We start from the raw sequence: 16,426 nt of genomic DNA on the forward strand, positions 1-16,426 counted from the left end.
GCCATTTGAGGGGTGAACCAATGGAAGGAAGACTTTTCTCTCTTTCTCTATCTCACTGTTTAACTCTACCTGTCAAAAAAAAAAAAAAAAGATTATTTATTTGAAAGGCAGAGTTATGGAGAGGGAGGAGAAACAGAGAGGTCTTCCATCCGCTGGTTCACTCCCCAAAGGGCCACAACAGCTGGGACTGGGCCAGGCCAAAGCCAGAAGCCAGGAATCCCATCGAAATCTCCCACATGGGTGGTAAAATCTCCCACATGGGTGGTAGGGGCCCAAGCACTTGGGCCAGCTTCCTCTGCTTTCTTGAAAGGCCAGCTACAGATTTACTAAATTTCAAGTCCCACTTTCGGTTGCCTTGGCAGGGCCAGATCAAATAGTTTCAATGGCTTATACAGGCCATAGGCTGGACTTTCCCACCCCTGCTCTAGAAAAACCTTGAAACAAACAAAATTGCATTTAGACTTTTCCCACCTCCTTTTTGTAGCCCTTCTTACCCACCGAGCCTCACCCAGCACTACCCTAAATCAGAGCTCCTATCTGTGTTCCCCCAGTGTCATCAGGGTTTGGAAAGTGATGCACTGACTAACCTGCCCGGAGACATCTACACTTTTACAAGAGGAAGAAAGACTTCATAAAGTGGATCTCACACAGTGTACGTGGGAAAATGCTGACGATTACACCGGAAGTGAGGATAATTCAATGTGTATTTATGGAGCCCTGAATCACTGTCCAGAAATCTGTTCATGAGGACAAGTGCTTATCCATACATCTAGGACAACCTTCGCCAACAACTCCTCTTAAAACAAAGCTTCTTTATAATAAAAGCATCTTTTTATATTAATTTTCAAAAACCAAGTAATTCTGACCCTAACTCATAGCTCAAAGTCATGTTTCTGCTAAACAGAACACACACAGTGCCAACAACTCACAAAACAGCTAGGACAAGGTATCAACATACTCTCTGCCTAGTATTTCACTGCTCATGACCTCTTTCTGTGTATCGTGCTCCCTAACTAGAACACAAGGACTCCTTACTATCTCCATAAATAGGACCTACACAGAGTACAGCGCACAATCCATCTGGTTCTTCAGAGAGGGATGCAATGGGTATCAGAGAAGATGTGTCCCCACCCATTCTCCTGCCCTGTGTTTGGTAAGGCCTGTGACCCTAGGCTGCAGGAAACTGACCTTGGAGGAACTGGGGAGCCTGCTGTCACAGGCGCAGACTGGCGAAGCAAACCAGTACAGCATCCTCTGGGCCTCTCCCTGCACTCACATCTCAGACACAAGCTACATCTCTTCTTCCCCCAACTTGAGTCCCTTCTTATTACTCATGATGTATATTTTATTGTTTCACCTTATGCCACCATCTTCATGTGCATTTAAATTATATTACTCAAGTCTGACATCCCAGAAAATCGCCCTATGCCTCCTATATAATTTCTACTTCTGGCAATAAACCTTTCTGGAACATATCCTTCGTGAATGAGCTGTATGATTACTGTGCAATCTCTATGAAACTGCCATATATTTTATATCTGCCAGTTGCTTCAGAGGTAGATATCAAAATAATTAGGATTCTTAAAATGGATAAAGACTTGTGTAGCCTTAAATGGAAAGGGCTGAGAGGGTCTGTCTTATGCCTCGCCATGTCTCTACTTCACAAAACACAAGCCCCCACTTCCTCTTTTTTTATTTTTTTGACAGGCAGAGTGGATAGTGACAGAGAGAGACAGAGAGAAAGGTCTTCCTTTTTGCCGTTGGTTCACCCTCCAATGGCCGCTGCGGCTGGCGCATCGCGCTGATCCGAAGCCAGGAGCCAGGTGCTTCTCCTGGTCTCCCATGCGGGTGCAGGGCCCAAGGACTTGGGCCATCCTCCACTGCCTTCCCGGGCCATAGCAGAGAGCTGGCCTGGAAGAGGGGCAACTGGGATAGAATCCGGCACCCCAACCGGGACTAGAACCTGGTGTGCCGGCGCCGCCCCCACTTCCTCTTACTACAGCCTCCAAGAATCTTCCCTTCTAACAGAAAGAAGCAGGAGTAGGATTCCAAAGCCTGGCTTCACTTTCCCCCAGCTCCTCTATGGAGGCATTTCAAAAGCCTTTCCCATTCTCCCTTTCCTTCCTATGATCAATACTCGATTCACTTTCAAAATCCTTCCCCACTAGTATATACATTCCATAACTAAAAATCTTTTAGTGTCTGAAAAAGTATAATGAAATAGACCTGTGGGGCTGGTGCTGTGGCGCAGCAGCTTAATGCCCCGGCCTGAAGTGCGGCATCCCATATGGGTGCCGGTTCTAGTCCCGGCTGCTCCACATCCAGTCCAGCTCTCTGCTATGGCCTGGGAAAGCAGCAGAAGATGGCCTAAGCCCTTGGGCCCCTGCACCGGCGTGGTAGACCTGGAAGAAGCTCCTGGCCCCTGGCTTCGGATCAGCGCAGCTCCGGCCATTGCAGCCAATTGGGGAGTGAACCAGTGGATGGAAGACCTCTCTCTCTCTCTCTCTGTCCCTCTCCCTCTCTCTCTGCCTCTCCTCTCACTATGTAACTCTGACTTTCAAATAAATAAATCTTTAAAAAAAAAAAAAAGAAATAGACCTGCAATTCTAGAACTCACAGTACAGTTAGTTAATGGTTATTGTCCAAAGAACATGCCAATTGTGGTTGTGGAAATAAAAACTTCAGTACATGGTCTAAGAATACGTGGTACTTGGAAAACAGAGCGCACTGTTCCAGGGTATTCAGGACTTAAGACTAATTGGGTAAAATTTTATAATTTGTTTATATTTTAAAATTTACTTTCACTTTATTTGAAAGGCAGAGAGACAAACAGAGATAAATCTTCCATCCACTGGCTCACTCCTCAAATGCCTGCAACAGCCAGGGCTGTGCCAGGCCAAAGCCAGGAGCCCAGAACGCAATTGTGACCTCCCACATGCATGGCAGGAACCCAATACTTAAGCCACCCTCACCTGCCTCCCAGGTGTGAGCAGAAGCTAAACGTCCAAACCTAGGTAAAACTCTAATCCCCTAGCTCCATCTGTCTACGACAGTAAGATTTGTAAGTCACCAGAAGAAACTGGCACATCTAATGTGACAGCTAAATACAAATAAATACACAAAATAAGCAGGGAAAAACAGCCTGCCAAAATATAACTCTGAATTTTTAGATTACGGAACAAAAATTCACCTTCAAAATATGTTCTGAAATTAATCTATGATGTAATGAACTTTGACTTCTATTGTATCTCAACTGATTCAGTTAAATCCTCACTGACAAAACTCTGGATTGCTTGAGAAACACAAAGAAAACAGCTAATTTCAAATAAGTATATATATTTAGCTGCCAAAAATAAAATTTCAAAGAGAAAAAATTTTGGAGCAAAAGATACATATTTATTAAAGGTAATGCTAACAAAGCATAAGGGCTTTATCCCAGGATACTAAATCATGACATTTGTTTTTATGATTTTTAAAAATGAGAGCATTAAATCTTTAGTTATGTTTTTAAGACTACAGAGAGAGAAAGAAAGATATGATTTCTATCTCCATAATCTTCAAATCAGTGGTAGATAACAAATCCTAAGAGATGTTAAGTAAATTTTTAAAATAAAGCATCCTCTAAATCAAACTTCCTATCAGAAGTAATCAGAAGAAAATGTAAGAATTCTGTCCCTGGGAAATCTTTGAGACTTAAGTATTTTGTATTGGGAACACGTGGTCAGTAGATCTTCTTAAAGAGAGGAAATCTACCATAGAGTAGGATATAAAAACTTAAGACCACCAATCTCCTGGTCTCTCACACAACGAGATAAACCAATTTATCAGTCAACTGATACAAACACTAAGCATCAGGTACTACGTTATGATGAAAATCTGTCTGGAAATACCTGAAAGATATAACACTATCAGTGTTCAGACTGTGGAAAGTGGAGCTTCATTGGAACACAAATGTAGACCAACAAACAGCTCCTGACTGCCTGTGAGCACTCATAATTTATCTGTCTGACATTCAGCAAAAATAAAATGATCCAAAGTGAACACATTTTCCATATAAAAAACAATCAACACCTGTCCTCAAAGACATGATGGTGCCTATAGAGGATACAAAGAATAACAAAGGTTGCTCTTCCTGAAGACAGATTACTTAATTGAAAAGAGGAAAATAATGCAAGGCTCACTAAAATGACTTATGCAGAAAGTTAAGTAACAATACAAAACATAAATCAGGAGCTACCACAGGGCAGCATATGAGTAAGTGTCAGACGAGCTGCAGACAGGTAATGGAGGCTGGGGCTCTCTGGGAAAGCTTCGGGGGAGGTGGGTGGAGACTGGGTCTTTCATCACACTACAGTAAGTACAGGACTTCCAAAGGCAGAGAGGGGGAATACACCCAGGCACAGAGGTGCTAACTAGCCCCAGGACATGAAAGGAAAGAATTAAGAATCCCAACTTCAAGACAGAAAGTAAAGCAAATGAGAAAAGATTCAAAAATCATCCTCACTCACTTAAAAATAACCAAAAAGGAAAAAGAGCTCGGAAGCACTGCAGATAAAACAGGAAATGACAAGTGTGGCTAACAACTGCAAAGATTTGGATATAACTTAAAAGGAATTTAAAAGGTGCAGATAATCTGAAGAAGGGAGTCACAGGTGTGTTTTTCACAAGACAGGAAACTGTATTCCATCGGTGGATTGCACTCAACATTATTTTAAGATCCACTATCACAGTCGGCAATAAATAATTACATGGTCAAGATCACCTGAATCAAAATGCATGCAATTAACAGTCAGGGGCACTTTGGAGATAATGAAGACCAAATGGTACAGAGTAGATATCACCAACAACAGCTGTGATTCCTTGAGCAAAACACTAAACCTCATTACGTTTTCATGTCCTCTTCTATTTTAAAAAACTGTTAAAAGTACCATGTGAGGCGTGGGCTTTGTGGTGCAATGGGTTAAGATGCTGCTTACGAGGTGGAGATCCAATGTTGGAGTGCCAACAATTTCTGGATGCTCCGCTTACCATCTAGCTTCCTGCTATGCACCTGGAAGGAAGTGGAAGATGGCTCAAGTGCTTGGGCCCCTGCCACCCTGGTGGGAGATCAGGATGGAGTTCCTAGCATTCACAGAGCAAAGCCCCAGCTGTTGTGGACATTCAGGGAGTGAACCAATGGATAGAAAAATCTCTCTCTCTCTCCTTTCACATGCATACATATACATACATAAACTTTTTTTTTTTTTAATTTGTTTGACAGGCAGAGTGGACAGTGAGAGAGAGACAGAGAGAAAGGTCTTCCTTTTGCCGTTGGTTCACCCTCCAATGGCCGCCACGGTAGGCGCGCTGCGGCCAGCGCACCGCGCTGATCCAAAGGCAGGAGCCAGGTGCTTATCCTGGTCTCCCATGGGGTGCAGGGCCCAAGGACTTGGGCCATCCTCCACTGCACTCCCTGGCCACAGCAGAGAGCTGGCCTGGAAGAGGGGCAACCGGGACTAGAACCCGGTGCGCCTGCGCCGCAAGGCGGAGGATTAGCCTAGTGAGTGAGCCGTGGCGCCGGCCTACATACATAAACCTTTAAAATAAAAAATGTATCAAGTCAGATTTAACATCAAATTCTTTAAAAATAAAAAAGGTGGGGGACCAGCACCGTGGCTCACTTGGTTAATCCTCTGCCTGTGGCGCCAGCATCCCATATGGGCACTGGTTCTAGTCCCGGCTGCTGCTTTTCAAGTCCAGCTCTCTGCTATGGCCCGGGAGGGCACTGGAAGATGGTCCAGGTGCTTGGGCCTTGCACCCGCATGCGAGACCAAGAGGAAGCACCTGGCTCCTGGCTTTAGATCAGCGCAGCGCCGGACATAGCGACCATTTGGGGAGTGAACCAACGGAAGAAAGACCTTTCTCTCTGTCTCTCTTTCTCTCTCACGGTCTGTAACTCTATAAAATAAAAAAAAAAAAAAGAAAAAAGAAAAAATAATAATAAAAAAAGGTGGAATGGCAGTGGAAACAGTGTATCAGAATCTGTGGGACCCAGCCAAAGCGGAGGAAAATTTCGCACCACTAAGTGCATACATTAGAGAGGAAGAGTGTCAAGTCAATAGTCCCAGCTCCTGGGCCGGCACCGTGGTACAGCAGCCAAGTCTGCATCACATATCAGAGTGCTAGGAATCCAGGCTGCTCCATGCCTCCTCCCAATGTACTTGGGAGGCTGTGAATAATGGCCCAAGTACTTGGGTTCCTGTCACTCATGTGCCAGACCTGGACAGAGTTCCTGGATCCCAGCTTCAGCCTGGCTCAGCCCTAGCTGCTGTGGGCATCAGGGAAGCAAACCAGCAGATAGAAGACTGACTATCACTTTGCCTTTCAAATAACTACATAAATTTTTTTTTAAAACTTTTGATCCATAAAATCATCATCACCTTCTAAACTCCCTCGAAAGAATCTAGAAGAAAATAAATCCAAAGGCCGGCGCCGTGGCTCAACAGGCTAATCTTCCACCTTGCGGCGCCGGCACATCGGGTTCTAGTCCCGGTCGGGGTGCCGGATTCTATCCCGGTTGCCCCTCTTCCAGGCCAGCTCTCTGCTGTGGCCAGGGAGTGCAGTGGAGGATGGCCCAAGTCCTTGGGCCCTGCACCCCATGGGAGACCAGGAGAAGCACCTGGATGGTGCCATTGGATCAGCGCGGTGCGCCGGCTGCAGCGCGCCTACCGTGGCGGCCATTGGAGGGTGAACCAACAGCAAAAGGAAGACCTTTCTCTCTGTCTCTCTCTCTGTCCACTCTGCCTGTCAAAAAAAAAAAAAAAAAAAAAAGAAATCCAAAGCAAGCAAAGAAAAAGAAATAATGAAGGAAACAGTTCCAAAGAAAGGAAACAAAATAAAATCAGCTACCGGGCATAGTGAAAATAGAAAAATGGAGAAAAATCAACAAAATAAAAAGCCAGTTCTTTGAAAAGATCAATGTAATTGATAAACTGCTTGCAAGATTGGCTGTGAGAAAGGCAGAAGACACAAATTATCAATATCAGGATTCAAGTGGATATAGCTATAGATCCTGAAGACATCAAGGGGTAATAAGGAAGCACTATGGCTCATTCACATAATTCCGCCATCTTTGAAGGAATGGATCAATTCCTCAAAAACCACAAACTACTGCAACTCAGTATGAAACAGTATGAGCAGCTTGGTAACTATTAAGGAAATTTGAATTTGTAATTTTAAAACTAAAAAAAAAAAAAAAAATGCAAGCCCAGATGGTTTTGTTGAAGAATCTTACCAAACATCTACAGAGTTAACATAAATGTTTAAAAAAAAAACCAAACTTACTTATTGGAAAGGCAAAGTGACAGAGGGGAGGAGAGATGAGAGGGAGAGCGAGCGAAAGAAACATTTCCCATCCACTGGTTCATTCCCCAAATGGCTGCAATAGCCAAGACTAGGCAAGGCTGAGGCTAGGGGCCAGGAACTCAATCCAAATGGCCAAATGCTTGTGCCATCTTCTGCTGCCTTCCCAAGTGGAGGAGCAGGAAGCCGGGTGGAAAGCAGAGCAGCCAGGACTTGTACTGGAACTCAGATACGGGATGGCAGCATCACAACATTGGTCCTCAGTAACACCAATGTCACACAATCTCTCAGAAAACAGAAGAGGAGGGGAGACATTGCTTATCATCTTGTGAAGCTCGTATTACTCATAAAAGCCTGCAGACCATTTACCCCACAGCTATGGTAAAAGACCGAATCCTTTCCCCCAACGTCAGAAATGAGACCAGGAGGTCCGTGTTCACCAGTGGTACTGACCACGGTGCCAGGATGCAGCCAGTACCGTCAGGCTGGGAAGAAAAGGCATACAGGCTGGAAAGAAAGGAAACTGCCCCATTTGCAGATGACATGATCGTCCACACAGAAAATCTCAAGGAAACTGAGGTCTCAGAATAAATGAATAATGTAACAGGACATCAAAAAAACATACAAAAATCAATATTTTGCTTATTATTGAATGCAAGTAATAATATTAAAAAACAGCATCTATAGTTGCTCAAAATATTAAATACTTAGATGTAAATCTAGCAAAACATATGAAGAACTTGGATGCTTAAAAGCTGAAAGACTCAAGATAACAGAGGTATCAATTCTCCCTAAATTGATCTACAAATGTAATGTAATTCCTATCAAAACTTCTAAGATTCATTAAATACAGACAAAATGATTCTAAGATTCATAAGGAAAGGCAAAAATCTAGAACACCTAAAAAATGTTGAAGGAAGAATGCAGTAGGGAGACTCAATCTACCCTATTTCAAGACTGACTACGCGGGCCAGCACTGTGAAGCAGCAGGTAAAGCCATTGCCTCCAGCGCCAGTACCCTATATGGGCGTCAGTTTGAGTCCTGGCTGCTCCACTTCTGATCCAGCTTCTGCTAATGCACCTGGCCCAAGTCCTTGGGCCCCTGCACTTGCGTGGGAAACTCTCAACACGCGCCTGGCTTTGGCTTGGCCCAGCCCTGGACACTGCAGCCATCTGGGGAGTGAACCAGCGGATGGAAGCTCAATTTCCATCTCTGTAACTCTGTCTTTCAAATAAATAAATCTTAAAAAAAAAAAAAATACGGTATTGTTCTAAATCCCTACATTTGTGCTAATTTGCTATGGCAGCCACAGAAAGGAATCTATACACTAAGGGTTTAAGAAACTACCATTTTTCCTGAAAGGGGCCGGCTGCTCCATTTCAGATCCAGCTCTCTGCTATGACCTGGGAAAGCAGTGGAAGATGGCCCAAGTCCTTGGGCCCCTGCACCCATGTGGGAGACCCAGAAGAAGCTCCTGGCTCCTGAATGACCCAGCTCCAGCCATTGTAGCCATTTGGGAAGTGAACCAGCAGGCAGAAGACACCTCTCCACCTCTGTCTCTCCTTCTCCTCCTCCCTCTCCCTCTCCCTGCCTCTCTGTAACTCTGCCTTTCAAATACATAAATAAATCTTAAAAAAAAAAAAAAAGACTGATTATAGCTGTAGGACGCAAGACTGCATACAATACAGAACCTAGCGATCAACGCACATAAATAGGCTCAAATGACTTTTGACAAAAGTGCAATGGATCTGGGAAAAACAGCATGGGCCAAAAACCAGCCCTTGACCTAAGATTTTTATCTTAAAGAGAAATCAACTCCAAATGGATCACAGGCTTAAATGCAAAACATAATCTGTAATACTTTTAGGGAAAAAAAATAACATCTTTGGGATCTAGGATTGGGCAAAGAAGCCTTAAACTTTATACCAAATGCACAACCTGTAAAAGAGAAAAAAAATGATAAAATGAACTTGAAAATTTAAAACTTTCACCTTGCACAAGACTGTGTTGGGGCTGCAAAGACAAACTGTAGATTGAGAGAAAACATTTGTAAAAAAAAAAATTTGTCAGAAAAAGTATCCAAGTAGGATACATAAAAACTACATAGGAAGCATTCAAACAATCCAGTTAGAAAATGTTTTTGCCTACTGGCAAAATAACGAAGAGGCATTTCATGAAAGAGAACACTCAAATGGCACAAGAAAAGATATTCAGCATCACTGCACCAGGAAAATGCTAGTTAAAATGACTGTGAGGTATTGCTATACACTTACCATAAGACCAAATTGAAAATAGGACACCACCAAATAACGACAAAGCTGTGGGGAAGCTGGACTGCTGGTGGGAATGGAAAACAGGACAGCCACTCTGGGAGACAGTCTGGGACTTTCCTGTCAAGCTGAACACCCAGCGAGCAGGTGACCCAGCCACTGTACTGGAGAAGTTCGGACCCGGGTTTACGTTATGTTACATTATGAGTTACTATACACAAACGTGTATAGCAGCGGTATTCCCAGGAGCCCCACACTGAAAGTGACCTGGATACTCTCCAAAAAGATACTTCCATACCACAGAATACCACCTATACCTGCAACAGCCTGGATGAATCTCCTGTAACTGCCTCGAAATAACAAAACTGTAGAAATGGAAAGTAATTGCTGACGGTTAGGGTTTCTTGGGAAGGGATGAGATGCGTGTGGCTACAGCCGGATCCCAAGGCCACAGAAACATCCTCTCTCCTCATTGCATCTATGTCAACATCCTGGGTGAAGGGCACAGAGGATCTCCCCTATTGTTTCCTACAACTACCTGTGAAACCTACAGATCTCTCTCGAGAAACAGTTTAATCAGAATACAAAGCAAATTAAGACCAGGCTTTTTATAAAAAAATCCAACATCAAAATCCCCATCCAGAGCATAGCAACAAGCGGACAGGATCCCGCTTAGCCCCGAGCTGACTGTTCCTACAGTCTGAACTGCTCATGGAGGAGCTGCTGCAGCCAGGCCTGCGATCTGCTCCGGGTTTATACTGAGTACAACCACGGATTAAAAGAAACATTTGCAAAGACAGGAATGCACAGAGACACATTCCATCAGCCTCACCACAGCGGGGTCCCTGATCACCACAAACTCGACCGTCCACTCCCCATGGAATCAACACGCACAGGAAATCAACACCTCCACTTTAGGATCAAAAATGGGGGGCCGGTGCTGGGCCTTAGTGGGTTAGACCACCACCTGCTACAAGCGCATCGCATATGGGCGCACGTTCGAGTCCCGGCCGCTCCACTTCCTATCCAGCTCCCTGACAATGGCCCAAGTGCTTTGGTCCGTGCACCCTCCGTGGCAGAAATCTGGAAAAAAGCCCGTGGCTTCCGCCTGGACCTTTGAGGCCATTTGGGGAAGTCCACGGAAGATCTGCCTCTCTTTGCAACTCCGCCTTTCAAATAAGTAGCTCTTTTAAAAAGTTTAAAAAGGAAAAAAAAAAAAAAAAAAAAGCTGTGGCCACACTTTGAGGCTATCAAACACGATAAACAGCCAAGAGTGACCCGAAAGGTCGAGAACCCTGGACAACGTACACTCGGGGACGCCGAGGCGTGGGAGGGAGGGCTCCGATGCCAGGGGAGGCCGCGCCGCCGGAGGAGCCCGCGAAGCCGGACCTCAGCCCGCCGGACGGCGCCCCGCGGGCTCGGTCACCGCGACGGCCGCTTAGGACCGTTACCGGGCGGCAGCCCGCCACCGCTCGCCGGGGACCCCGCGGGCAGCCTCCCGGCCGCGCCCCGCTCCGCCCGGAGCTCCTCCCGGCCGGCCGCGGGGCGGGGGTGCAGGGGGCTGCGCGCCGGCGGGACTCACCTGATGCCGCGCCACCTCAGAGGAGGCCATGGTGCCGCGGCGGCGCTCGGAGCGGGGCAGACGGCGGCCTCGGTCCAGCGCCAGAACCCGCGTCCAGCAGGCGGCCGGGCGGGGCGCGGGGCGGGGCGGGTAACGGGCGGGCCGCCTCCGCGGGGCAGGGCGTGGCCAAGCGCGGGGCCGCGGGCGCCATTGGGCGCGCGCGGAGCCCGAGCGGCTCGGGAGCGCCCGCGGAACTTTGTTAGAGGACGTGGGAGGGTCGGGACCGGGGGCAGGCAGGGGTGGGCGCGACGGGAGGACACTCGGAACGCGAGGAAGACGTTAGGTGTGAAGGCGGGAACGTGCGTGCGGACCGGAAGTGGGCGTGGCCGCCTGCCGGGGGGGGCGCTGTGATTGCGGCCCGCGCGGGGACCGGAAGTGGGCGTGTCGTGGGCGTGGCCGCGAGGGGGCGTGGCCCAGTGAGGCGGTGGCGGTGTCCTGTGGTGGCCAGATCCGGAGCGGAGAGCCCGCGGAGCCCGCCAGACTCCACGGCCCTGGATGGTCCCGCGATGCGGCCGGGCTGAGCCGCCGCCGCGGATGGAGGGGCGGGTGTCGCCGAGCCCCGAGGCGGAGCCGGGCCCCGAGGAGGTGCTGCGTTTCCTTGCGGAGCGCGGGGGCCGGGCCCGGCATGCGGAGCTGGTGCAGCACTTCAGGGGCGCCCTGGGCGGCGAGCCCGAGCGACGCGCCCGCGCCCGCGCCCGCTTCAAGGAGTTGGTCAATGCGCTGGCGACGGTGCGCACCGACCCCGCGGATGGCACCAAGTACGTGCACCTCAAGAGGAAGCTGTGCGCTGGGGCCGCGTCCCCCGGCGGCCAGCCCCAAGTGGAGGACACCGCCGCGCCCTCCGGGGACCCCTCCGGCTTGCAGGTGGCCGCCGCGCCCCGCGTCGAAGTGACCGCCGCGCCGGAGGTCCCCAGCAGCCCGGCCGAGCCGGAGAGCGGCGAGCTCCCCGGGGCCGCATCCCTGGAAGAGCCGCCCGGCGTCCAGGCGTCCGAGGCGTCCACCGGACAGGGCCTTGACCCCGGCCGTGGGGCGTCCCCGGCCGTCGCCCACGGGCCTGCCCGGAGCGGCGGGGCCCGGAGGAAGACCTCGCGGCGGGACGTCCAGCCGCCGTCCCGGGCATCGGCCTCGGGGCCCAGCGAGGACCTGGAGCGCCCACTCAGCCAGAGCGAAGAGGTGGAGGTGCGCGGCTCCCCTGGAGGACCCCACACCCCGCGGGCTGCCCGCCAGAGCGTCCGGGACCTCGTGGCGGGCAGCTCCCCGCAGCTGAAGAGGGGCGTGTGCCCCAGCAGCGGCAGCCCCGGGGGCTCCTCGGGGACCGGGCGCAGCAGGAGCGGGGCCGACTCGGACAGCGCCTCGGTGGCCTCGTCGTCCGCGGAGGAGGAGGGCGGCGGCGGCGGCGGCGGCTCGGTGACCCTCGACCCCCTGGAGCACGCCTGGATGCTCTCGGCCTCGGACGGCAAGTGGGACAGCCTGGAAGGGCTGCTGGCCTGCGAACCTGGCCTGCTAGCCAAGCGGGACTTCATCACTGGGTTCACTTGCCTGCACTGGGCCGCCAAGCACGGCCGGCAGGAGCTGCTGGCCATGCTGGTCAACTTCGCCAACAAGCACCAGCTGCCCGTGAACATCAACGCCAGGACCAGCGGAGGCTACACCGCCCTGCACCTGGCTGCCATGCACGGGCACGTGGAGGTGGTCAAGCTGCTGGTGGGGGCCTATGACGCGGACGTGGACATCAGGGACTACAGCGGCAGGAAGGCGTCGCAGTACCTCAGTCAGAGTACCGCCGAGGAGATCCGGAGCCTGGTGGGGGCCCTGGACGACTTGGACGCCGAGAGCGCCGGCAGCGGCGGGGGTGGGCGGTGGAGGCTGTCCAAGGTGCTCCCGTCGCACCTCATCACCTACAGGCTCTCGCACGTCCTGGAGGACGGGGGCGACCACCACCACCACCACCATCACCACCTGACTGACGCCTGGGCTGGGGGCAAAGCGAAGGAGCCGGGTCGCAAAGCCTCCAGTGCGCGGATAAAACCCAGGCTCAACAAAATCCGCTTCCGAACCCAGATCATCCACACCACGCCGTCTTTCAGGGACCCAGAGCAGCCGCTGGAGGAAGGCGAGGAGGAGGAGGAACGGCCTCTGAAGGGTCACTCTTCCTCCTTCAAGTTGAGACCGAAGTCCAATGTATTTGGGTAAAAACACTTGCTTTCAGAAAGGCTGAGGTGTGTTTGTCTCACAGAGTGGAATACTGGGTGTGGATAAGGAAGTGAGGCCAGGAGGTCCTGAGGCTGAAATGGTGCATTCTCCAGGGACAGGAATTCCCTGAGGCCCGCACTCTGGGAGAAGTGGATTCGTTTTTGAGGATTCATCGCTGTGACTCTTGCCTGTCCCCCCTCCCCCCGCCCCGCACCCCTCCCGAGGCGTCCCTGTTTCTGAGGATCTGAGATGTATTTAAATTAGGGCGACAGCTGATAACTGAGGGTCCCTTTGCTTTAACCGTTCCTGGATGCCATGCAGAGTAAGGAATATTGCACTTCTTCTATGTATGTATTTTTTTTTAAAGTGGTTACTCTTTCAAAAGCAGCAACAACAAAAAAAAATGGGAATTGTAATGAAACAGGTAGTGGTTGTTAGTGTGAACTACTTGCTGCCCTGTTTTTTTTTTTTACTGATTGCATTTGATCTGTAAGGTACTACTGAGGGTCAGGTCAGAGCTGAAATGCAAGAATAGTAGAGAATAGTGTGATTAAGCATAGGAATCCTGTTGGTGTCCTTCTTGTTTTGTGAGTAGCAGTTCAGGGACTTTTAAAAAGCAGCTTCCGTTGTAATCACTGACCTGAAAGAAGCAGGCAACAGTTCACTCTGGAGTTAATCTGTAATGTGGTTTCCAGCCATCTGACACCACCACACTCAGTATTAAGGCACGTTATTAATGATTACACACACTTATACTTCAGAAATGTACTTAGCAGCCTAAGGTACTTTTAAATAGAGTCTCATTCTGATTCTCACTAACTTATTTTGCTATTGTAAAAGTCTAAATTTGCTGGCGTTTTTATCCTGGGGATCATATAACATTGGTTCTATTTGGCACAACCATAGTTAATGGTGCTTGGGTCCACATTACCTGCAGAAACCATTTCTGGTTGAGACAGCAAAAATTGGCACAAATATTAGTGAGTCTATGCTTCTGTGAAGTAATTTTTAAATCAACTTAATGATTCTCATATAAGAGACATTTTTAAATTTTGCTAATAACATTGATAGTCTCTGTGGCTTGTAGCAACCTTTTGCAAATGTTTAAAATGCTAAATCCTATTTTCCTAGGATTCCTGGAATCTATTAGAGACCTAGGGTGTAGTAACTGAAATGCTGGGTCTACCCAGTTAAAAATGGCACTTTATAAAAGGGAAGAAAAGAGATGGGCCTATTTCTATATTTCAATGCTGCTAGCTGTTGAATTGCTTTGTATGTAAATGAAATTTATATACAAATTTAAGACTTAAGTACGGTTCTTAATTATACTTCATTCATTTATGTTAGGGTGACTAGCTTTATGATTGCTTTACAGTTTAACTCATAGGCATATTAAATCTGTAACAAAGTTCAAAAACAACTTTTTGGAGAACTAATTTGAACGAATCCATCTCCCTTAGGATTTTTTGATCCTGAGGTGGCTGAAACTTAAGTAGCTACAGCCTGCAGGAGAAAGGAATGAATTGACAGCCTGCATGGCCAATGAACCTGTGTATGAACTGCACAGAGCTGCAGCATTTGGAGTTCTTAGATTTTTAGTTTTCCAGGTCATAGGAGTTTGTAAACAATTCATCACATCTCTCTCTAGATGGTAACTGAATTTCTTTAGAGATGGATGAAAAAATTCACATGAAGTTTATAGGAACGTTCACCTGTTTGTGTGCCTTTCCTTTTGTTTTAGGATTATGGAAATGGGCTGTTTATTTACATTTGAGCAGGACTTTTCCTCCACACATGTGAGTGAAAAACTAGTTTTGTGTGAATTGAAAATAGGTTCCTTGAAAGTGGAAAGCAGTTATTTTTTTCTGAATCTATATGTGTTACCTGTATCTAGTGCAGAATAAGCTATGACTTCCCACTGAGAAGCCCTAAATTTTATAGACATGGAAGCTAAACTAGCTGTAAAGAGTAGACACTTCAGAACCTTCTAGAGGCTCTGTTGAGGTCAGTGTTAATCTCTTAAATATGTGTGTTACTAACTAATTGTACCAAATCTGTAATGCTAAGCCTTTAAAGACTGAATCAGCACATCACGTAACTTGCTTTTCACACTAAAGCCTTCATCTTTTCTCATAAAATAATACTTTAAATTTTCAAAAATCATTCCTGAAAGAAACTACTTCTAGCATTCTTTCTCATTATGTCATTGTGTGCAGTAAGTGTAGCATTTTAAGCCACATAACTCTGCATTCCTCTTGTTTTTCAGTTTCCAATTGAGATGATAGAAAACAAGGTTTGTGTAATTTGATGTTTGTGGAGTTGTGCCTATCATTAATGGAAATACATATGCCAAGTACTTAGGCGTTTATTGATAATGAAACTATGTGGCTAAAAAAAATCCCATGTATAAATAAATAATCCTAATAATAAAAACAAACCCAGATACATCCATGTGTTTGTTACAGGTACACTTGAAACTAGTGACTGTTTGTCACCGTTCACTTTTATGGTACGTGAATGCAGCTCACTTGTATAACTTGAAAATCTGGTACTGTTTTATTCATGCCTTCAGGTCTGAGATGCCTTGTCTCTTGTTAAATAAGTGAAAACTTGGGAGTTTGTAAAATCTGTTAAGTTTGTCAAAATAAAAGATTGACACTAGAATTTTTCTCTGAGTTGTCTAAATTTCTGTAGTCCTTTAGATTATGATTATTATTATTTTTTATGTATATAGTGTTTTACAATTTACAAAGCGCTTTGGAAGTTTTGATTTTTTTTAATCCTTTTTCTATCCCTTAAGGTTAGGAGCTTATATATCCCTGACTTACAGATAATAATATGACAATGACTGTTCGGAATCATGCAGTAAATGACAGTTAGTAAGATCTTAAAGGTCAATGCTTTTATACAACATTATCTTTTTTACACTTCAAATTGCTGGAGTTTTGGCTAAACTGATGTGGGTTGGTACCAGTGATGGTGGAAGCAACTTGGAGAGGA

The 16,426-nt window shown here is 47.4% G+C and overlaps 2 protein-coding genes across 5 annotated transcripts in view; one reads left to right on the top strand and one right to left on the bottom strand.

The window, feature by feature from the left end:
• The window catches only part of SEPTIN10 (septin 10), a 67,876-nt gene extending 56,580 nt beyond the window's left edge, over positions 1 to 11,296 (bottom strand). For 2 of the 4 annotated variants that reach the window (XM_062210076.1, XM_062210080.1), the window contains exon 1: positions 11,195 to 11,296. In XM_062210076.1, coding sequence (XP_062066060.1) covers positions 11,195 to 11,224 — 30 coding nt within the window. In that variant the 5' untranslated portion in view covers positions 11,225 to 11,296. The remainder of the gene's footprint in view (positions 1 to 11,194) is intronic. The other 2 variants (XM_062210077.1, XM_062210079.1) reach the window with 2 other exon arrangements.
• A 220-nt stretch (positions 11,297 to 11,516) lies between these two features.
• Positions 11,517 to 16,090, top strand: SOWAHC (sosondowah ankyrin repeat domain family member C). The gene has a single exon (XM_062210081.1). It carries the CDS (start codon positions 11,729 to 11,731, stop codon positions 13,424 to 13,426), a length of 1,698 nt encoding a protein of 565 aa, XP_062066065.1. The 5' UTR covers positions 11,517 to 11,728; the 3' UTR covers positions 13,427 to 16,090.
• The last annotated feature ends 336 nt before the right edge of the window (positions 16,091 to 16,426 follow it).

This window comes from Lepus europaeus, chromosome 13 (genome assembly GCF_033115175.1).
Source record: "Lepus europaeus isolate LE1 chromosome 13, mLepTim1.pri, whole genome shotgun sequence".
Lineage (NCBI taxonomy): Eukaryota > Metazoa > Chordata > Mammalia > Lagomorpha > Leporidae > Lepus > Lepus europaeus.

Excerpts from the sequence above, each read along its gene's own strand:
- SOWAHC (XM_062210081.1), top strand. The coding sequence starts at position 11,729 with ATGGTCCCGCGATGCGGCCGGGCTGAGCCGCCGCCGCGGATGGAGGGG.